This window comes from Drosophila biarmipes, chromosome 3L, assembly GCF_025231255.1.
Source record: "Drosophila biarmipes strain raj3 chromosome 3L, RU_DBia_V1.1, whole genome shotgun sequence".
Taxonomy (NCBI): domain Eukaryota; kingdom Metazoa; phylum Arthropoda; class Insecta; order Diptera; family Drosophilidae; genus Drosophila; species Drosophila biarmipes.
Genome location: NC_066613.1, coordinates 26,569,808 through 26,590,436, shown reverse-complemented (window position 1 = coordinate 26,590,436; position 20,629 = coordinate 26,569,808). Strand labels below are relative to the sequence as shown.

Here is a 20,629-nt window from a genome sequence, read left to right as displayed (position 1 = left end):
AAATTAATGGTTAGCAATTTTTATCTGGTTTGGTGAGTTGCAAGTAATCCTAATTTTAAATTTTACTTTAGCTCTGATAAGCCAAAAAACCATTAAATATCCTTTAAAAACATATGTTGCAGCCCTGCCAAAACTATCGTTTACCGCCAAAGCAACCCTGAATATACAGTTCAAACGGAGAACGAGCGCGCAAAAGCAAATTGGATAAAGATGCCCCCAAAGCGCAGGCGCCGATAACCCCGATTCAAACAACAACGATCACTTCAGGCTGTACGAGAAAATTATATGTGCGAGGATATCGAGAAACTGGATAAATCAGGGATAAAAACCGAAAAAGAGCTAGGAAATCTAGCGAATAACTAAAAAGCGACGGGCAGAAAGCATTCCGTACATTCAAAATGTCCTCGGAGCAGCATACGAACATAAAAGTGGCGGTTCGCGTACGGCCATACAATGCACGGGAACTGGAGCAGAAACAGCGGAGTATCATCAAGGTCATGGACCGATCGGCGCTGCTTTTCGATCCCGACGAGGAGGACGACGAGTTCTTCTTCCAGGGCACCAAGCAGCAGTACCGCGACATCACCAAGCGGATGAACAAGAAGCTGACCATGGAATTCGACCGGGTCTTCGATATAGACAACTCCAACCAGGACCTGTTCGAGGAGTGTACGGCGCCGCTGGTCGACGCGGTGCTAAATGGGTGAGTAGCGGCTTATATCGACAGGAAACCCAAAATTTACACCATCTCCTGCGTTCCCCCAGTTACAACTGCTCGGTTTTTGTCTACGGAGCCACTGGCGCGGGAAAAACCTTCACAATGCTGGGCAGCGAGGCTCACCCGGGTCTAACCTACCTCACCATGCAGGATCTCTTCGAAAAGATCCAGGCCCAGAGCGATGTGCGCAAGTTCGATGTGGGAGTCTCCTATCTGGAGGTCTACAACGAGCATGTCATGAATCTGCTGACCAAATCGGGGCCTTTGAAGCTCCGCGAGGACACCAATGGTGTGGTGGTCAGCGGCCTCTGCCTCACACCCATCTACAGCGCCGAGGAGCTGCTCCGGATGCTGATGCTGGGCAACTCGCATCGCACCCAGCATCCCACAGATGCGAATGCGGAGAGCTCTCGGTCACATGCCATCTTCCAGGTGCACATCCGGATCACGGAGCGCAAGACGGACACCAAGAGGACCGTGAAACTGTCCATGATCGATCTGGCGGGCAGTGAGCGGGCGGCCAGTACCAAGGGCATCGGAGTGCGGTTCAAGGAGGGAGCCAGCATAAACAAGAGCCTGCTGGCGCTGGGAAATTGCATCAACAAGCTGGCCGACGGGCTGAAGCACATTCCCTACCGCGACTCCAACCTGACACGCATCCTGAAGGACTCGCTGGGCGGCAACTGCCGCACGCTGATGGTGGCCAATGTCTCGATGAGCTCGCTCACCTACGAGGACACGTACAACACCCTCAAGTACGCCAGCCGGGCCAAGAAGATACGCACCACTCTGAAGCAGAATGTCCTGAAGTCAAAGATGCCCACCGAGTTCTACGTAAAGAAGATCGACGAGGTGGTGGCCGAGAACGAGCGCCTCAAGGAGCGCAACAAGGCGCTGGAGGCCAAGGCCACTCAGTTGGAGCGCGGCGGCAACAATGGCTTCGATCCGCAGGAGCTCAAGTCGTGGTACAGCAAGATAGACGCTGTATATGCGGCCGCCAGGCAGATGCAGGAGTTCGTCCTCGGCATGCGCAGCAAGATCAAGAACATCAACTACAGGCAGACGCTGAAAAAAGAGCTGGAGGAGTACAGGAAGCTGATGAGCGTGGACCAGCGAGTGTGCCAGGAGGTGAGTTCTCTTCAACATGTATTTAGATTTATTAAGGCTTTTGAGGCGGGATCAGTCTTGGTCTTAGGTCTAGTCGCCCAGCAGCTCCTTCTGCTTGCTGGCCAGCAGCTTGTCCGCCTCCGAGATGAAGCGATCGGCGATGGCGGTGACCTGGGCCTGGGCGGCAAAGGCATCGTCCTTGCCCAGTTCCGGTTGCTTCTTCAGCTTGCGGATGTGCTCGTTTTGAACGCCACGAATGGCATCGCGGTACTTGACAAACAGAGCCTTGGCATTCTTCGAAAGATTCTCCCTGTGCTCCTTGGTCACCTTTGGGATGGGTATGAACAGGGTGGTGCCGTCCTGCTGGGGGTTCAGGTTCATCCCGCTCTTTTCGATGGCCTTGAGGACGTCGGGAATCGTTTGCGGGAAGCCGATCATGTTAACGATGATGGTCTTGGGGTTTTTCCGCGAGATTTGGGCCAGTTCCTGCAGCTCGTGCTCCTGGCCATCGACTTTGATGCGCAGTGTGTCGATGGCACCGCTGGTGGAGCGCAGCGACAGGTGCTTCACAAAGTCCTCCCTCATCTGCGCTACGGACTTCTGCATCTGGCTGTTCAGGCCGTCCAGGTTGAGGATCTCGCGCAGCTGCTGCTCGTTGATTTCCACCTTGCCGGCTTTTCCCTTGCCGCCTTTTTCCTTCTTTTTGTCCTTGCCCTTTGCATAATCGCGCGCCACTTGTAGATTTTCCGCGCTTCGGGGATTGTTCTGCAGGATTAAAAGCAATCTGGGCGAGGTGCTCGGCGCTCTGGTCTTCCGCAGCCCAAGGGTGGCTAAATGCATTGCGTTTCGCAGCATTTTATTTAAATTTAAACTATTTTGTTTGGACTAAATGCGGCAGTGACTCTCGATTGGACAACATCAGCTGTTTTTTGGGAAGGCTAACGAAGCCCCGAACGTAAGGGGTGTCTACGTGACGTAAGGCTTACGTTGGCGGGTTAATTTGAATTCTTATACACATTAAAAAAATGTATTTAATTATTTATTAAAGATCATTTATTCCGAGACTTATAATACTATTATTCAACGTATTCCCCAGGACTATCGCCGCTTTGCCAACTACATGAGCACGCTGACCAGCCAGATGGAGAAGTACAAGGAGGAGCTGCCCTCCTGGCTGACCAAGATGGAGAGTGCCTACCAGGATCTGGAGAGCCTGAAGCGGGAGGTGAACAAGTCGAAGGCCTACCAGATCCTCATCGTGTACGTCAAGTACAAGGACCTCGAGCTGCAGCTGACCAAGCAGAGCATATTCAACAGCCATGTGAGCGCCATCAACAAGGAGCTGGTGGAGAACCTGGACTTGATGCGGAAGTCCTTCCGAGCCGCCTGCGAAGTGCTCAACCAGACGTACGACCGCCTCGAGGATGGGCAAAAACTGACGCCGGAAATTGAGGCGGTGTTCGAGCGCTTGCACCGGAAAATGCGGTTCGCTGACTCGGAGGCCAACACCAAAATGGCCGAGATGGATCCGCTGGTGGTGCCCGAATCTCTGCGCAGCGCCCAGGAGGATGAGGAGCCCTCGTGCAGCCTGACGGCCAGTGCCAAGAAACGGCAAAGGCAGGCCGCCCAGAGCGACGATGATCTGCACTTGAGCATGGAGGAGTTCGACAGCCAGGACACCGAGTCGGATTCCGAAGAGATGCACAGGACCTTCAAGAGGCCGCGCAACCTCAACGAAACGCAGGTCCTGGGTCCCTGCAGTGGTAGCGCCAGGAAAGCCCTGACGGCAACGGTGACCAAGCCCAGAAATGCCCACCAGCGACTGGTCAGCGATCTGATATCCGAGCAGAATGTGCACGGCGGCAACGACAAGATCAAGAAGGGTAGGGTTTTGCTGTTTAAATGTATTCTTTAATATTTATAAACCATTTTTGGAAAATTTTTACTTTGCAAAGCGTGTTTTTGAAAATATTGAGTTATTTCTTAGATGCCATTATAGCTTGCTATGCCATTGTACCTATTTTGAGTGCTTACGCTATGAGAGTCTTAAAACATAAATACATTCACCTCAATAATCCTGATTTCTTATTGCAGCTCTGCTTAAGTCCAATCACTTCACCGCCAAAGGACTACAGAGAACGCTGGCGGCTGCCTCTCTGGCCAAGGAGAACGTGAAATACAATGCCAACTATGTGCGCAAGAGTCCGCGAGCGCTGATGGCCAAAGGTGTGATTTATTGCTTTAGTTAATATTATATATGATATTAATATCCTTATTTTCCAACAGCCCTAGCCGGCACCTCCACGCTTACGAGAAAACCGCTGGGGTCGACCAGTAAGGAGCCGCCTTTGGTAAAATTCAATCGGGCAGCCTCGTTCCGCCTGAAGAAGTAGGACCCACACACTCGTTCAGTTAGTTTAAACTTGCGTTTGCCTTGAATTTGAGTTTCTTCTTCGAGGACCGAGACAGATCCATGTTCAAATTAACAATAGCAATAACCATAGATGTTGATAGTACACTAACCCCTCCAAACCTTAGACCCTTTCAGTTCATTTGACCCGTAACTCTAACCTTGAATTTATTTATGTACTTTTTTATATATATGTTTTGATAAGTTGAATGAAAGCCTTGCGTTACGCGCTTTATCTAAAAATATACAGCCGTTTCCTTGCCCTCACCCGGATTGTGTCTGTCTCGGTGGTAGAAGGTGAGGTCCTCAGGCCAGGCCTGGGGATTGACCACGCGACTGCTGGTGCCGCTTCTATGAGGAGCAAGTCCCAGGAGTCCCAGCAGCATGTAGAGCAGGGCCCCCAGGTTCACGCCCAGTAGGAGCAGTCCAGGCGCCAGCAGGGGATTCAGAATGGACAGGATGGCAGCCGGCGGCGAAGGAGCAGCCCAAGCAGCCGTGGGAACTCCATCGTAGCCGTACTCCACTCGTCGCCAGGGCTTCTTATCGCCTGCAGGGGGTCTTGGCTGCTTCTCGAGACCCACCTCAGCGGGTAAGTCAAAATCCTGGCGCTTGCTCTCGGCCACCGGAGTGTAGCGGGACACAAAGGTCTGCTCCACCGGCAGCTTTCCCTCAGCGCCCACGGATCCACCCGCGCCGACTAGACAGGCAATGAAGATAAGCACCAGCCACATACTATATCTTCTTGTTTACTGATTCGAGTTTGTTTTTCCCGCCGGCCGACTGCAATCTTATATAGCCACTTGTTCGGTCGCCAAGGGCAAGAACCGTATCGCCTGGGTCTTTTGAGATGTCAGCAGTTGTCACTCTTTAGTTTTACAATGGTCATAAATTTATATTTGTATAGTTAATAGTTATAATAATGCATATAAAAGTGTAACTTAAGGTATCAAAGCTTGTCCGTATGAGCATATGTATTTGATCTCCGCGGTTTATCATTGTTTGTGGTACTTAACTTGTCACTCTTCAGATTTAACATGATCATATATCGTTATAACAATGCACACAAATGCTGATCTTAAGGTATCAAAAGGTTATTGTCCGTGAACAAGTAGAATGAGCATATGTGTTAAAGGTAATCGTTCCGCTCCCCGTCTAGTTGAGTAGCTGCGCCTTGAGGAGCACCTGGGGCTGTTCAATGTCCGCCTTGGACTGCACCAGCTTCAGCTCCCGCTCGGCTGCCTGCACAGGACCGTTTCCACCGTTCGGCAGAGCAGCCACCGTGCGCCTGATCACCGCCTGCAGGCTGGCGATGGTCTTCTCAAAGACATTGGCTATATCCTTGCTGCCATGGCTGTGGGCCAGGAAGAGGGAGGCGAACAGATCACCGGTGCCGGTGAAGACCAGATCCTTGCCGCCCTGCTTCGGGATGTCGATGGCCAGACGGGGTCCATTCACCTGGCTCAGGAAGGCCCGGAGCACGCCCGGCTGGCCCAGGTCACTGCTGGAGATGACCACGGTCTTGATGCCGCGCTGGTGGAACCAATCCATGGCCTCCCAAACGGCCGCCTCGCTGCGCACCTCCTTCTCCGTGAGCAGCTCCACCTCGAACTGGTTTGGCGTCAGGATGTCGGCCAGGGGAATGATCTCATCCCTGTAGACAGGAAGCAGCTCCTTGGGCACATACAGCTGGCCATTGTCGCCCATCACGGGATCACAGACGTAGACCAGGCCCGGATTGGCCTGTCGCAGCTTCTTCACAATGTAGCCCACCTGGCGCAGGAACAGGGGATTGCCTATGTAGCCGGTCAACAGGTGCGAGTAGAGCGGCAGCAGCGCGTTCTCCTCCAGCCCCTCGAAAATGGTGGCTGAAAAGGTCAGTTATTAAAAAATAATAATATGTGGATATGATGAAAATACTTAATATTATTTGTCGTTTTTAGTAGAGAACTAGATATTAATGATGCATAAAACCAGTTTTTCTAGTTCTAGCAATGTGATTAAAGAGAATTATTATTTTGATAGGTTACTTTCATATAAAGGGGGTGTTATCGTAGTACTTATATAGAAAGTACTGTTATTATAGAACCCCTTGAACTTAAAGACATCTGTACATAATATTTAGTTGACCTTACCCAACTCCTTCTCGTTGGAGACGGGACCCTTGAAGGTCTTATAGCCGGTATGATTGGAGAACTGGACCGAGTTCAGGGGGTCCACATCGAAGCCCAACAACTATGGGTAGATAATTAATTGGCGAAAGTGAGTGGAAACTCCCGAGAGATAAAAACCAAGAACGCTGACCTGCAGGGGAAAGGTGGCCACCTTGTTGCCCACATATCCGTGCACCACATGGCTCTGGATGGACAAAACCCGCTTGATTCCCGATGGAGCTGTCTCTGCCATTTTCCCTGCGCTTTTCCCTGGAACTTTCCGCGCCGAGTGACCACCGACTAATGAGCGAACGAAGCCACTGGGTCTACAAGTCACACACGCACTCAGAGATGGCTGACGACCATGTTATCAGCGAGGGAGCGGGCGTTCATAGCTTCTCCAGCTGATAACTGATAGCTGATAACCGAGGAGTACCCTCTCAGGGGAAGATTAGGGGTATAAACAGTGAGTGGACTCCGCGAAAACAAAATATAAGAGTTGGGACGTCTATTAGGTTAACGAGTTGTCGCTGCCCGGCCTTGGAGTGCAATCTCAGCCATTACAACACCCCCTTCTATCACCACCCCCGGGAGGCAGTGTTACCAGGTGGCCGTGAGCCACCACCAGATGTGGATAACCATCGGTTCCAGCTATCGACATGGCCAGAAAACTGATCTGGATCCGATAATATTTAACATATCTTAAAATAATATATAATATACTTATGTTTTTACAAAAATATTATTCTTTTTCCTAACCTATGATTTAATATATTTTAAATTGAGTTTGTTGTAATCCTACTGTTATTTTATAAAAAAAAATTTTAAGGAATATATCTTATCATAATATTGGAAATTACTTACTTTTGAATTTTGTAGCCAAAGTACTTCCATAATAATGACATTATAATCTGATTTGTAACCGTACTTACGGGGAAAAGGTGGAAAGATAGAAAAATGAATTCACAGACAAGATACACCTTGATAGTATGAAAAGCCTTATTTTAAAACTAGTTGTCTCAAAAATTAGTTCTTGATATGTATGTAAAACAGGTTTATTTTTGATTTAAGTGCTATGTTCAACATAATAGTAGATTTAATAAAACAGGAATGACAAAATGAGCTAGATCCTCCACTAAGGAACACAGGTAATCCTCCGGACTTAGTCAAACTATGCCGTGCTTAGATTTTTTTTGTGTTTTATGATCACTGATAACAATTTGGTTTACATTTATTTTTGGTTGTACAGTTTGGTCGCCAGCTAAAAGTCCCGATGATGGTAGATCAAAGGTGGCCGATTACAAAGATGAAGGGTATACATATAGAGACCGGAATACGGGGTGTATATCGTACAATACAAATACGGAGCAGTACAAAAGGCCTGGACAAAGGCAGTTAGCATACAGAGGTGGATGTGCTTCATAAGCTTTGGGTGTTCCCTCCTCCTTTTAGCTCGTTTGCCACTGAAAGTACGAAGGGCTAGTTAGTAAGGGAGCTTGAGAGGCACGGTTTTTTATGGTGTCACCCTTAGATTGGACTGTCCTTGACCCTGGCGGGCGGCCTCCTCCTCCCGGCGCTGCAGCTCCTCCGCTCTTTGTTGCTGTCGCCGTACGCTTTCCGGATTTTTAATGCCCCGATGTTCGTTCTCCTGACGACGCTTCTCCGCCGCATCCAGCTGCTGCTGCCGGCGCTCCTCCTGGAAAATCACACAGGTTTTTCCCAGTTTTCCTCGGTTTCAAAGGGTTTTCCTGAAGACACCCAAACTTACAGGCGATGGCATTAGGTTGGTTTCCTCGGCGCTCTGGCCGCAGCAAGAAAGACACATTCCCATGTTTTATGTTTATGAAATTCAATTGTTTCTTTAACCAACACTTTGTTATGATGTTTTCTTAAGTTTTTCCGAAAACATAGGGCTTCTTTGGGAATTTCTGCGTAGTTTTCGCCCTCTCTTTCACCCTTTGTTTTGCTGTCACAGCTGATTGGCTAACAGAGTGCTGTTATGTTAGCCCCCGTGCTGTTAGGCGCAGCTGTTCTTTGGGGGCCAGGAAGAAGAAGCAGCCGAGAACGCCGAGATCTTTCAAAATTGGACCAATAAATTAATATCGCAGCGCCCGTTCTTGTTGTTGGTATCGTCGCTTCGAAACAGCTTTAAATAATCTTTGGAAACCCGACTTGTCTACATATAGCTGCGGGTTCCGTGTGTGTTCGCTTTCGTGTACCGCTCTGTGTGTTCCGCAAAAACAACTAATTAGTGACGCTTAATTTTTAAATTATTCAGTGACGAAATTACTTCGGAGAAAAAAGCCTTAAAATGTTGGATGTTCCACACGAAGCTAAGGTGAGTTTTTAAGTTTACAGTTTAAAATTAAGGTGGACAGGAGGGAGTTCCGCTCTCTCTCTCCCCCAGCCCTTCCAAGCCCCTCTCGCTGCTCTGGTGTGAGTGCAGCTTGCACTTTCCAGCGTATGCAACGCACTTTGCCGGTTCCAGTTGGGGCTCTATTTACGGGCCCACTTCCTTAGTTATAATTGCCCTCTTAACTCGTTTTTGCCTTTGTTTTTCTTTGCTTCATGTACTGCATTTGGTTAGCGCTAACCTTCAAGTGACCTCAAAGCACGGGCATGTGTCGCCGCCCTCGTCGCTGGGGGTTTGCAAGAGTGTGCGTGTGTCTTTTTGGGGAGGCCAACAACAAATTTGGCTAGTAATTGTTAGTTGGAATAATCGTGGAATATATCTTCTGGATTCTTATCACTGCAACATGCCCCTGGAAGTGTAGTAGCAGAACAGGCGTACGCATTGTTTTTGTTTTGTTTTACTGATAAGCGCCCGCTCCTTCCTCCTCCTCCGGCCCCCGCCATCTAGCCATCCCCCTCGCTCGCGCTGCTGAGTGCCGGCTTGTTGTTTCCTCTTGTTCCTTTTGTTTAATTTTTGTTTTGCTCAACACACACACACATGCTGGCTTATGTATATTGTATATTTTTATTGCTATCACTTGTTGCTGGCTTCACTTCACTTGTCGCCGCGTTTTTCAGTGTCGTTCTGCCGCTGCCGACGTCCACGTCAACGTCACCGCGCCGCTGCCGCTGCCGCCGAGAGTTGGACAAATTTCGTATTGAAATTCAAATTTCGTTTGGATCCCAGCTTTATTTTCAATTGCACACTCGACCAGCGAGCTTCGTTTTCGTGTTGGCTTCTCTTTTCCCTCTCTTACGTTCTTACCGCGAGTGCAAAGCCAAACACTACAGAAAGTCAAGACTCGCATAGTGAGATACTTTTATTAAAGGCAGTGGTGCTCCATAGTTCGCAATGCCCTCCGGTATCAGACCCATCGATGTGCTGCTGGAGCGCGCCGGTGTAAGTTCTCTAGATTCCCCGAGAATCAGTTCGTAACGCGATATTCGGGCCAAGTTCGAAGAGCTATCTTTACGGCTCTTTAAACTGGAAAGTCGTTATGATTTCTGGTCTACATACGGTCCATAAATCTCATAATGTCTCATTACCGAACTGAAAGACAGAAAAATATATTTCATGCCAATGAAAGAACACCAAACACACCTCTGTAAATAAGTTCTTATCATGTAACAATTTTAATACGTAAATTCCAAATGTTATCAGCCCATTCGACCTACATATAAAACAAAAACCTTTTTGTTCTGGTGTCTACGAATTTGTATTTCCGCCCATCGCAAAACTTAATCAGCTACATATTTTATTTCTAAAGAAAACTCTACTTAGAACTGTTCTATTTCGTTTATAAGGCGTCCCTCCAATCATAAGGGGTTTCTTTTTTTTTGAACCTGCGTTCGTATCTTATCTGAGAAGCAAAATCAGACACGGTCCAAAATCAAAATTTACTTTAATTACCGGTTAGTACGTAGAAGTTTAGGACTTCTATTTGTAGGATCAATATTGAAAGGGCTTTTTGCATACTTTTTGGGGAGAGCGGGAGAGTACTTGGGGATCGATCCTTAAAATTGACATCCTTAAGATATGAAATTTGGTAGGTGGGTGGGATAAAGAAAAAGAAAAGATTTGCTTACAGGTCGGTAGATCTTTCTGTTTATAAAACCCCTCCAAGAGCACTAGGTGTCAAAATGTGACCATTTGCTTGTGTGATCTTAGAGGTCTCCCAGCTAAGAGTGTGTTATGAAATGCACAAGCCTTTTACCAAAAAGCGGCGCCAGCAGAAGCATCAATGAAACGTTAGCAAATTATCTTGAGCATGCTGACCTTGCCGAAGTTCAAACACCTGCCCTCTGACTTTGGCTTATCGCCGGGGCTTGGAGCTCGGGGCTCGGATGGCTCATCGGTTGCTTTATAAATAACCCACATGCAATCGTCTGGCATCGGCGTAGGCGCCGTGGGCGTGGCACGTGTGTTTTTCACTCGTACCCTCTGCTCATTATTCCGCCTTTGCGTAATGATTTCGAAAAGCAAGCAGCGATTACAGCACTTATTATGCATAAGTCAATTGCATTTGTCCGTCTTGATTGACAAGGCTTCGAACCGATCCGACCGATAGGTGGCGCTTGGTCTTATGGCGATTGTCGCTCCTCCTAATGTTTTTGTTTGGTTCTTCGCTTTGTTTGCCCCCCGCATATTGGGTTTGCCATCTGCAAGAGCTAATGACAACCTTGTCCAAATGTCAATGTCAAGTCCACACATTAAATTGTAAATATTTACCCCACCATTATGGCTTTTTTACGATTGCATATTTTCATTTTTCAAATCATTATTACCGAGCTATTATCGATGGGCAGTGGCCCATCTGTTACGAAAGGTGCGAGAAAGAAGCCTGATAAGAAGGAAGTTATCAAAGTTGCTTGAACCTTATTTCGTCATTGTCGACGTTCTTGGCATTATTCTAATGGTCAAATCTAAATTTGATTATCAGAACTCGCTTGCAAGATATTGATATGACGAGAGAAATTACGTGGACATGACTTGAGGAACGCCCAGATTAGATGATTAGTTCTCGAAATAGTAAGGCAATGATGAAGTCGTAAAATGCCATAGGATTAGTTATCAGGCCGGGCGATAGTAGCGGCGCTAGTTGACAAACTTGCGATTGTTGCTTGCGAAATTATTGCACAATTTTCCAGGGCATTTGCATTTTTAGAGGTCGTTTCATGGAACATTACGCCGGGACTCTAATCCCGGTTGGATGAGGCTTATCTCTGTAATCATCCTTGAACAAATCGGAATGTCGAACGCATCATTAGGTGCTTGAATAGTCTGGGTTTGCTGGGTCCACAGATGATGATCTCTGGAAAAGTGTTCAGTACGTAATATGTTGAATACGCCATAGTGTTTAAAAATAAACGTAATTGTAGCTAACTCATAGCACAAAATGACTATTTGATAGATGACTTGTTTATTTTCCAATTGAAATAGTAAAACATTTTAAAGAACAACTAACTTTAACCATTGCTAGTATTAATAAAACTTCGAATAACTTCTCTGGTATCAAAACGTATCTAATATCTTTTAACTTTTTGCCAAGAACTAATGTGCCGATTACAATATTTAACTGAAGATAAGGTGCTGTCAATAGAAGCTTCCGGTAGTGGCGTTCTTGGGGCACTCCTCATGGTATTTCGCCTCGCAGCTAGCACTGTGCACTCTGAAGTCCTGAAGACTGGGCAAGTGCTTGAAGAATATCTTCTTGTCAAAGAAGCTATCGGTTTCCTCGGGCTCTTCGGACTCACCAGCCAGGCGTTTCTTCAGCGACTCCTGCATTCCCCAAATGATGGGTTTACCCTTGCACATGAGGAGCTTCAAACATCCGGCCTTTTGCCCCTCCTCCGGTTTCTCCTTGGACTCGATCATTTCAACTATGTGCTCGGGCAGGTCCCGATCCATGATGTCCCGCATGAGGCGTTTGCTATGTCGATCGGTGCGCTGCATGAACCAGTCGATGGGCGAGCCCATGGAGAGGGATCTCGGGCGATGGTCACTGGGTTCGTACACGGAATCCGAGGCGTCGATCTGTGATCCGCCTCCTCCTCGATTGAATTGCATCAGGGAACTGCCAATCTGAAGAATATACCTTTGGGTTAAAGAAAAACAAGGAGAAAGTTTTCGACTCACCGCCTGGGCAATCATAATTATGGCGTTGAGTGCTAGTGCTCCTATTTTGCGGGTATCAAACCCCACCATCCTCAGCATATTGGTGAGCATTTGCCCGGAGTTAAAGGAAACTGGAGGTGGTCTGCGCGTGCTATTCTCCACCGGAGGTTCTTCCTGGGCGTTTTCCGGTTCCGACTCCTGCTCCGATTGGTCCTCCTGCGGCTCCTCTTCACCCGGTGGCCCTTTAAAGCTCTTCTGCACGTAGCTTATCAAGTTGGGCACATTGGCCATGGATTGGCCGGAAAAGGCCTTGGCCACCAGATTGGCCACATCGGCGGCCGTGTTGATGCCAAACATTTGACCAGCCATCTTCAGGCCGTCGTTGAAGTTGTCCATCACACCCGAGGAGACCTCTTGGCCACCCAGATAGAGTAGCAAACTCAATAGCAGCCAGCGACTTGTCATCACCAGGCTTGGGGGAAAACTGTCGCCGATTTCGGAGTAATGTTGGTCTTTGGCAACGCCCTCGTCTGGATGGCTGCCACCCAAGCTTGTAATTGGACTTGCGACAGCTTCAGGCGAAGCCACCAATTTTGTCAGCGCTTCCTCCACTAATTTTGTCACTTGAGTGCGCATCTGCCGGATGCGCTTTGCTAGCCACACTAATCGCTGTGCCTCGAAAGTTTTTCCAAGTGTAACTTATGGTGTTTCTTTTTACAGGTGCGCGGCCACTCGCGAGCACCGTCCGACTCAAAGGAGTTCCACGAGGTGACCAAGCGGGATGCCCTGCGGCTGCTGGAGCACGATGTGGACCGTCTGCTGGAGACCACGGAGAAGGCCCGCCAGCCTGCCCTCAAGGCGGAAATGGAACGCTTCGCCGATCTGTTCGGGCGCTTCATTCAGGAGGGTAAATACGCCTTGAAATGCTGCCTAAATGTATGGTATAATTCAAAGTTCTTTCTTTCAGAGGGTCCCGCCTTGGACTGGAACAAGATCCAGAAGCTGCCCGAAAACGCCGTGATGAACTACTCCAACCTTAAGGCGCCCAAGAACGAGCAGGTATGCAGAGGGCCTGTCATCTAGACCCACAAGTTATCCCGCCCAGAATCACAACTCGATACCGAAAACAAAAAAAAAACCGAGTCGAACTCATGCCGACGATATTACAACCCTCTTAATTTGTTTTACCAACTTTGCATACTTTCATGTTCTTTGATTTGAATACTGAATATCTGAATATGGCTATGTCTGCCTATAAATACTATGCATAATCGCGTGTATCGCACCTAGAATGAGGTAAAAGCGTTTTCCCTTACCTAAACTTCTACGCTTCACGGCTCTCACTCACTCAATCTCTCTGCCGCTCCTGCTCTGTTTCTCTAAAAAATAGAAGAAAACACGGCTCGAATCTAATCTAATTGGGCTTTGGACGCTTTGTTTAGATTTTGAACCTAGTTTTTGTTGTAGTTTTGCCTTAGTTTGTAGTCACTCTGCGCTGTAGTACTAAACCTAAATGAAATTCGGCTATCACTGCAGCATAACCAAAACCTCTGCTCTCTAACACACCATCCTAGTGCTGTTCCATGCTAAAGAACTTTTAATAATCTCTTCGATTGGCATTTAGATCCGCAACATGCTGGACAAGTTGGTGGTCATCAAGCTGAACGGAGGTCTGGGCACCTCGATGGGTTGCCATGGTCCCAAGAGTGTGATTCCCGTGCGTTCGGACCTGACCTTCCTGGACCTGACCGTCCAGCAGATCGAGCATCTCAACAAGACCTACGATGCCAATGTGCCGCTGGTGCTGATGAACTCGTTCAACACCGACGAGGATACCGAGAAGATTGTGCGCAAGTACAAGGGTTTCCGGGTGCAGATCCACACCTTCAACCAGAGCTGCTTCCCGCGCATCAGTCGCGAGCACTATCTGCCCGTGGCCAAGGACTTTGAGATCGAAAAGGATATGGAGGCGTGAGTTTCTCTCAAAGCTCTATAATAATGTTCTGCATTGTAACCTCATATATTTTCATATCTCAGTTGGTACCCACCTGGTCACGGTGACTTCTACGACACCTTCCGCAACTCCGGTCTGCTGAAGAAGTTCATCGAGGAGGGCCGCGAGTACTGCTTCTTGTCCAACATCGATAACCTGGGCGCCACTGTGGATCTGAACATCCTCAACAAGCTTGTGGGCGAGGAAAGGGCCACCACTCCCGTGGAGTTTGTCATGGAGGTCACCGACAAGACCCGTGCTGATGTTAAGGTGAGGGATTGCTGCATATAATATACATAGTGGGGTAAAGAAATATATTGATTTTTTTCTTCTCCCAGGGTGGTACTCTCATTCAAATGGAGAACAAGCTGCGTCTGCTGGAAATCGCCCAGGTGCCCCCGGAGCACGTGGATGACTTCAAGTCGGTCAAGACCTTCAAGTTCTTCAACACCAACAACATTTGGGCCAACCTGGCAGGTGAGTTTGTTAAGAAAATGCTTACAAAACAAGCCTAAAATGCTGGTCTTTTCTTTGTAATATTCCTAGCCATTGATCGCGTTCTGCGTGAGCGCACTTTGAACATGGAGATTATCGTGAACAACAAGACGCTGGAGAACGGAACGCGTGTCATTCAGCTGGAGACTGCTGTGGGTGCGGCCATGAAGTGCTTCGATGGCGCCATCGGCATCAACGTGCCACGCTCCCGTTTCTTGCCCGTGAAGAAGTCGTCCGATCTGCTGCTGGTCATGTCGAATTTGTACACCCTGAAGAACGGCAGCCTGGTGATGTCGCCGCAGCGCATGTTCCCCACCACGCCGCTGGTCAAGCTGGGCGAGAACCACTTCTCCAAGGTGAAGGAGTTCCTGGGCCGCTTCGCCAACATCCCGGACATCATTGAGCTGGATCACTTGACCGTGAGCGGTGACGTCACCTTCGGTCGTGGCGTTTCCCTGCGTGTAAGTTTGAAATGTTTAGAATCTTTCTGTATGCTAATTTTCTACCCTTATTTTCTCAGGGCACTGTCATTATCATTGCCAACCATGGCGACCGTATTGATATCCCTGCCGGCGCCATCCTGGAAAACAAGATCGTCTCCGGCAATATGCGCATCTTGGACCACTAAGCCAAATCCACTGCAATTGGATTTCGTCTCACTAACTGTAGCCTAATTTTCTAAGTTCTATGTAGTAGCCATGTTCGCGTTCCAAATTTCCAATTACGAATTTCATTTAGCCAATTGTTGTAAGCACAAAGTGTGTCATCTGTATATATCGTTAAGTAGAACCACTCATTGGTTTTTTTTAGAGTCAAAAACTAATCGCAATATGTTTTCAAAAATGTTAGTCATAGTCGTTCAAATGAGATATAAAAAATGATAGCAGCTGTTGAAACTCAATAAAGGCATGTTTATTTCTATAAATACGAGGGAGATTGTGACGTATTCCATATGAGATATCTTCGTTGACTTGAACTAGTTCTTAAATTAATATCACTTTGAAAGATGGCACAGGGATTGCACTGAAATGGCTTCGTTCCCCCTGCTTCCAGTTTTCTATGACTTTTCTAAGTCGTCGATTAGTCTGTAATCCTTGCTAATGTGACCAAGTTTGACGCCCTGTTGTATTAGTTCCAGGGCTAGCTTTGTATTGTCACTCGAAGGATCCAAAAAGCCCACTATTAGTTCCTTGGGATTCAGTCCATTTCCATCTTTTGAGGCTTCACAGCTGTGATTCCAGCCCCTGCCCTCGTATATGTGGCCATCTCCAGCCGCCACGAAATTGTAGTTGATGTCCTTATATCCAACGCTCTCGATGTGGAAGCTTTGCATGAGGCGCACTCGGAAAACGCATTGCGCTTGTGTGGCACAAGACGGAGACTTGGTGGACACGAACCTCACGCTCTGAACGGGAAGCTCCAGAGGATTGAGAGGCACTGTTGGAGGCTGGGCCAGCCAATAAGCTCGTGTCACAATCTTCAAGGTGGCATTGCTAAGGAGGCGTACTGGGAAGGATTCCAAGGTAAATATATATTTATATTTCAATTTTAAGATTTCCTTACATGATGTCACATCTGGCGTGAAGCGCGGCCACTTCTTCATGAGTTCGAATAGCCTCTGGCCAGGACTCTCGGTGGGACTGACTTGACGGTGGGCATAGATATGGTAATCTGGGTGCAGTCTATGGAGTCGTACGCCCTCGTCCATTAACCTCTTGGCAGCTGCAATTTGTCGACTCGATGGCTCCATGTTCACAAAGGTTCCGATGAAGGCAATGCTAACGGATATGGCACCGTATCCTTTGACATGCTGACCCTGAATGTACCAGCCGCGTCCCACGTAGATCTGACCATCGCCTCCCACCAGGAAGTTGTAGCCAATGTCCACCCAGCCCAGAGATTTCATGTGGAACGCCTGAATAGTCTGCACCCGGTATATGCATACATCCTGGTAAAGGTGGAATACGTACAGGTAAGTAAAAGGTCTTAATTTAACTTCGTTTTGTAACATGACAAATGTTTGTTTAAAAGTTTTTTAAAAGTATACTATTAGTTTAAGATAGAGCGCAAAAGGGGGTTTCCGTAAAGTATGGGGGCATATGGCATGAAAAACCAACCTGCGGGGATTTTTTGAAAAAAGCTTTGTGGGTTTTATGATGTGGCTTTATTTCGATTATCAATACAAAATGTACACTTTTTAGAAGGCTTTTTAATGGGACTGGATTATAAACCCACAAAAAATTTAAAATAATGTACCACATATATAATAATAATATTTAAATTTGGTCAAATAACGTTGAAGTATACTCAGGTCGCACTCAACTTGTAAGGAACATATATAAAACTTGTTTCAGCCAGCAAATGTTTGAAATATTAAAAACTTAATGACGCTTTTTTGGTGTCATAAGTATTCTGTGCTTACTTTTTAGAATCAGCTTAAAAGTGACTGTATTATCTAGTAAGTCTTTTAGATTTCGAACCATTTTTTACCAAGTTACGCCAAAAAACGATGATCCTTATTTTCCACCCAAAAAATATTAGTATTTTGAACGAAAAAATAAAAGTATTGGTCCAAAAATTGAATGTCATACCTTGTTGAACTCGTAAAAAAATTCGCTTTCAATTGGCATTTCTACCTAAAAAATTTAATTTTTGACCAATTTTCGCAAAAAATTACGACCCTACCCCTTGCAAAAAAGTGAAAATTTGGGAAATTTTTAAGTTGTTAGAATCAGGCAGGAAATGATTGCGTTCAGTTGTCTAGCTTCTTAGCTGTGCATAACAATGCGTCTTTTAGATTTCGGACCACTTTTGACCAAGTTACACCAAAAATGGTCAAGGAAAACAAAGGGTTAATTTTAGGCGTAACTTCCAAATAAGTTTTTTTTAACTAAATTTAATTTTGAACCGATTTTTAATGTCCGCCAAGGTCGAGTGAACTCACCTCCTGTTCGCATCCTTCGGTGGCCGTGTGGGCGATGATCACATTGGAGACGGGCAGCTTAAGGTGCGGGTACTTCCCGCTGGGTGGTTCCCCCTGCCACTCACTGCGATCGAGTATGTGCAGGCCTTTGTTCGGAGAACTCGTGGAGTGGGCTAAGCCAGGTTAGCAATTGAAATGCCAATTAGGTTTCAATCAATGTTCGATTCGCTAGGCGACTTACTCATCACCCAAAAGGAATAGCCGGTCACCAGAGCCACGAGCATCAGGAGAATGGCACAGAGATAGATGAGTTCGCGGGGGAATCTCTTGACTTCAGTTTCTGGCTCTTCCGGCAGAGCCACTGCTGCCACTGTCTTCTGCATCTTGAGATGTGTAGCTTGAACCGTGCCACAGCGATTGTTCCTCTCCAGACGAAAGTCCGATCCCAACTGAACTGAGCCCGGGCCCGTTAACAAGTTGGCTTGTTTGTTGTTTATTTCTGTTGACGGCTGAAAAAACCCCCGACACTCAAAACTGCGCAGCGGCTGCGCAGTTTGTAAGCTCGTTGATAAGACATATTCATACCTATAAATAAGTTTTTATTTGAAAAGCTCACAAGCTTTATACAAGGTGTCTTTTCTCGCAACAGGGTGAGTGATCTCTAAACGCCGCCCACTTGAGATTAGAGAGAGATCTTAGATTGGAGTGAACAGTCCAAGAAATGGGAACCCCCTTTTGACCAAGGGGCGTATACTTACTCTGGGGCCTCTAGAGCAGTCTTGAAAGACGCTAGTTCATCTTCCAATCTTTGGGTTCAACTTACTTTGCTTTCTGTTTTCTTGGAACCAAAGCCCGCCGGTCCAAAAAAGCCGATTACACTTGTACATTTTGACCTTCTGACACAAATAGAATTCTTCACGATTTTCACCCTTCTTTATTTAGTACTTAGTTCTTCGCATATTATATATGAAAAATATTTTTATAAATTATATTTAAAGGCTTATAAACAAGACCAATTTATACTTTTTTGACTTCCCTTCACTACCAATGATTCTTTGTTTTTGGAAAATGACAAATGGACTTTTCAATAGTTTTAGTTCGTGTATCTCATTAAATCCAATCGATAATTAGTCTAAATGCTAGACCAACGGGGCCACCTTTTCATCAAATCGTATAGTTTTTGGCCAGGACTTTCGGTGGGCTCAAACTGGCGCTGGGCATAGATGCTATAGTCGTGGCGCAACTTCTTTCGGCGAACTCCGTCCTCCATCAACCGCTTGGCAGCCAGAACCTGTCGCTCTCGAGGCTCCACATTTGAGAAAGTACCGATGAAGGCAATGCTAATGGATACAGATTCATAGCCCCGCAGTCCCTGGGCGCGTACATCCCAGCCACGCCCCTCGTAGACCCCCCCATCGCCGCCCACCAGGAAATTCAGGCCTATGTCATGCCAGTCCCTGTTTTTCATGTGGAAATCTTGAAGCATCTGCATGCGGTGTATGCAAGCATCCTATAGATAGCAAATAAAAATGGGATCTTATAAACACATAGTATATACGAGTATATTTGCATTACCTTTGTTTCGCACTGCTCGGTGGCAGTGTGATAAATAATAACGTTTTGGGCTGGCAGATTCAGGTATTCCCTTGCAGTGGGTTCCTCAGCTCCCCACTCATCGCGCTCAATTATACTCAAATCATTTCGGTGACCCGAAATGAAAGGGATAACTATTTATGATCCCTAGTTACTCCACACTCACTTCTCTTCCAAAAGTAGTAGCCCATGGGTAAAGTTAGGAACAAAAAGAGGAAAATGGCAAGGTACAACCGTGTGGTTTTGACTCCTTTTTTTCCATTTCCCTCAAGATCGGTTAGCTTGGAATTTGCCATTTGGCAGAATTATCGCCAGTAACCTAGTCAAAACAACAGCTCAATCCGCACTGAAAAATTAGTCAGCCATATAATATTATCACCTTGCAAACAAGCTTTCAGTTTCTTTATATGCAATGTTTCTTGAACAACATCATTTCTGTTTATTTCGAAATATATTATAATGAATTTATATAAAAAGCAAAATCAGCATAAACAATTTCAGTACCCGCTTGTGCATTTGTGTAAAAATACGTGCTTGTAAAGATTTTCATCGGCATCAACCGATGAGATAATCTATTTCTGAGAATTGGAATTGAAAATGTATTACTTTCTAAAAGTTAGTCTTAAAGGAAGATACACAATCAAATAAAATGTTCATACTTCTATCAGAACCTGTTCCAGCTCGTTCGTCATCTAAAATTAGTTTTGGGTTGGCCATTTTTATTGACTTTTCTGATTTTTAAGGGAAAGAGAAGCACTAATGGGACGAAATAGGAATTTATTAAAATGATTTATGCAGTTTACGTATTTTAATTTAATAATTGTACGCACAACAAAATATTTTAAGATTATAATTCGTCTAATCATCACAGTAATTTCGAAATGTAGTTACCATTTTTTAAAATTAATTTTAATTTTTTAAGTGGATAGTATTTAATTGTTTCTTTTTTAATTTAAATTCAGAGTCAAAGGGGCGTTTGCTTTGAAGATAAAGCGATTACTGTTTTTATCTGAAAAATATTCTTTGTATGGTGCTATCCGCCTATTATAAACGAGCCGCAGCAAATAAGATAAACAGGTAATATTAAAAAAGGGGACTCCCCCGAACTCTCAATCAACGAAAGGCAAGACCAATGCGAAGTTTGCACGGCACTTAAAGTCCACTTTTCCGGTT

At 46.2% G+C, this 20,629-nt stretch overlaps 9 protein-coding genes across 10 annotated transcripts; 2 read left to right on the top strand and 7 right to left on the bottom strand.

Annotated features, from left to right (window-relative positions):
* Positions 1-122: 122 nt before the first annotated feature.
* Positions 123-4,502, top strand: LOC108029722 (kinesin-like protein KIF18A). Its single transcript, XM_017102202.3, has 5 exons — positions 123-703; positions 766-1,846; positions 2,922-3,708; positions 3,920-4,051; positions 4,112-4,502. Exons 1-5 carry the CDS (start codon positions 399-401, stop codon positions 4,216-4,218), a joined length of 2,412 nt encoding a protein of 803 aa, XP_016957691.1. The 5' UTR covers positions 123-398; the 3' UTR covers positions 4,219-4,502.
* On the bottom strand, positions 1,852-2,748 carry LOC108029698 (ribosome-recycling factor, mitochondrial). Its single transcript, XM_017102165.3, has one exon. It carries the CDS (start codon positions 2,678-2,680, stop codon positions 1,916-1,918), a length of 765 nt encoding a protein of 254 aa, XP_016957654.1. The 5' UTR covers positions 2,681-2,748; the 3' UTR covers positions 1,852-1,915.
* Positions 4,403-4,966, bottom strand: LOC108029712 (uncharacterized). Its single transcript, XM_017102191.3, has one exon. The coding sequence runs from the start codon at positions 4,964-4,966 to the stop codon at positions 4,472-4,474; it is 495 nt and encodes a 164-aa protein (XP_016957680.1). The 3' UTR covers positions 4,403-4,471.
* A 135-nt stretch (positions 4,967-5,101) lies between these two features.
* On the bottom strand, positions 5,102-6,968 carry LOC108029691 (pyridoxal kinase). The gene is made up of 3 exons (XM_017102154.3): positions 6,537-6,968; positions 6,368-6,467; positions 5,102-6,100 (listed from the first exon to the last, which is right to left on the bottom strand). The coding sequence occupies exons 1-3, from the start codon at positions 6,636-6,638 to the stop codon at positions 5,388-5,390; spliced, it is 915 nt and encodes a 304-aa protein (XP_016957643.1). The 5' UTR covers positions 6,639-6,968; the 3' UTR covers positions 5,102-5,387.
* Positions 6,969-7,415: 447 nt separating this feature from the next.
* On the bottom strand, positions 7,416-8,367 carry LOC108030311 (small VCP/p97-interacting protein). The gene is made up of 3 exons (XM_017103153.3): positions 8,154-8,367; positions 7,911-8,081; positions 7,416-7,848 (listed from the first exon to the last, which is right to left on the bottom strand). Exons 1-3 carry the CDS (start codon positions 8,214-8,216, stop codon positions 7,834-7,836), a joined length of 249 nt encoding a protein of 82 aa, XP_016958642.1. The 5' UTR covers positions 8,217-8,367; the 3' UTR covers positions 7,416-7,833.
* Positions 8,368-8,437: 70 nt separating this feature from the next.
* LOC108030266 (UTP--glucose-1-phosphate uridylyltransferase) lies at positions 8,438-15,865 on the top strand. Of its 2 annotated transcripts, none has more exons than XM_017103117.3 (8): positions 8,438-8,723; positions 13,173-13,359; positions 13,420-13,511; positions 14,077-14,423; positions 14,490-14,715; positions 14,784-14,922; positions 14,992-15,401; positions 15,461-15,865. In XM_017103117.3, exons 1-8 carry the CDS (start codon positions 8,697-8,699, stop codon positions 15,566-15,568), a joined length of 1,536 nt encoding a protein of 511 aa, XP_016958606.1. In that variant the 5' UTR covers positions 8,438-8,696; the 3' UTR covers positions 15,569-15,865. The 2 variants fall into 2 exon arrangements, with proteins under 2 accessions (XP_016958606.1, XP_016958591.1); XM_017103102.3 differs by lacking the exon at positions 8,438-8,723 and adding an exon at positions 9,528-9,737.
* LOC108030302 (uncharacterized) lies at positions 11,689-13,157 on the bottom strand. Its single transcript, XM_017103140.3, has 2 exons — positions 12,474-13,157; positions 11,689-12,419 (listed from the first exon to the last, which is right to left on the bottom strand). Exons 1-2 carry the CDS (start codon positions 13,086-13,088, stop codon positions 11,931-11,933), a joined length of 1,104 nt encoding a protein of 367 aa, XP_016958629.1. The 5' UTR covers positions 13,089-13,157; the 3' UTR covers positions 11,689-11,930.
* On the bottom strand, positions 15,829-18,331 carry LOC108030293 (peptidoglycan-recognition protein LF). The gene is made up of 4 exons (XM_017103129.3): positions 18,105-18,331; positions 17,885-18,036; positions 16,504-16,888; positions 15,829-16,446 (listed from the first exon to the last, which is right to left on the bottom strand). The coding sequence occupies exons 1-4, from the start codon at positions 18,244-18,246 to the stop codon at positions 15,998-16,000; spliced, it is 1,128 nt and encodes a 375-aa protein (XP_016958618.1). The 5' UTR covers positions 18,247-18,331; the 3' UTR covers positions 15,829-15,997.
* A 443-nt stretch (positions 18,332-18,774) lies between these two features.
* LOC108027859 (peptidoglycan-recognition protein LF-like) lies at positions 18,775-20,432 on the bottom strand. Its single transcript, XM_017099463.3, has 4 exons — positions 20,348-20,432; positions 19,623-19,802; positions 19,439-19,572; positions 18,775-19,373 (listed from the first exon to the last, which is right to left on the bottom strand). Exons 2-4 carry the CDS (start codon positions 19,750-19,752, stop codon positions 18,996-18,998), a joined length of 642 nt encoding a protein of 213 aa, XP_016954952.2. The 5' UTR covers positions 19,753-19,802; positions 20,348-20,432; the 3' UTR covers positions 18,775-18,995.
* Between the last annotated feature and the right edge of the window lie 197 nt (positions 20,433-20,629).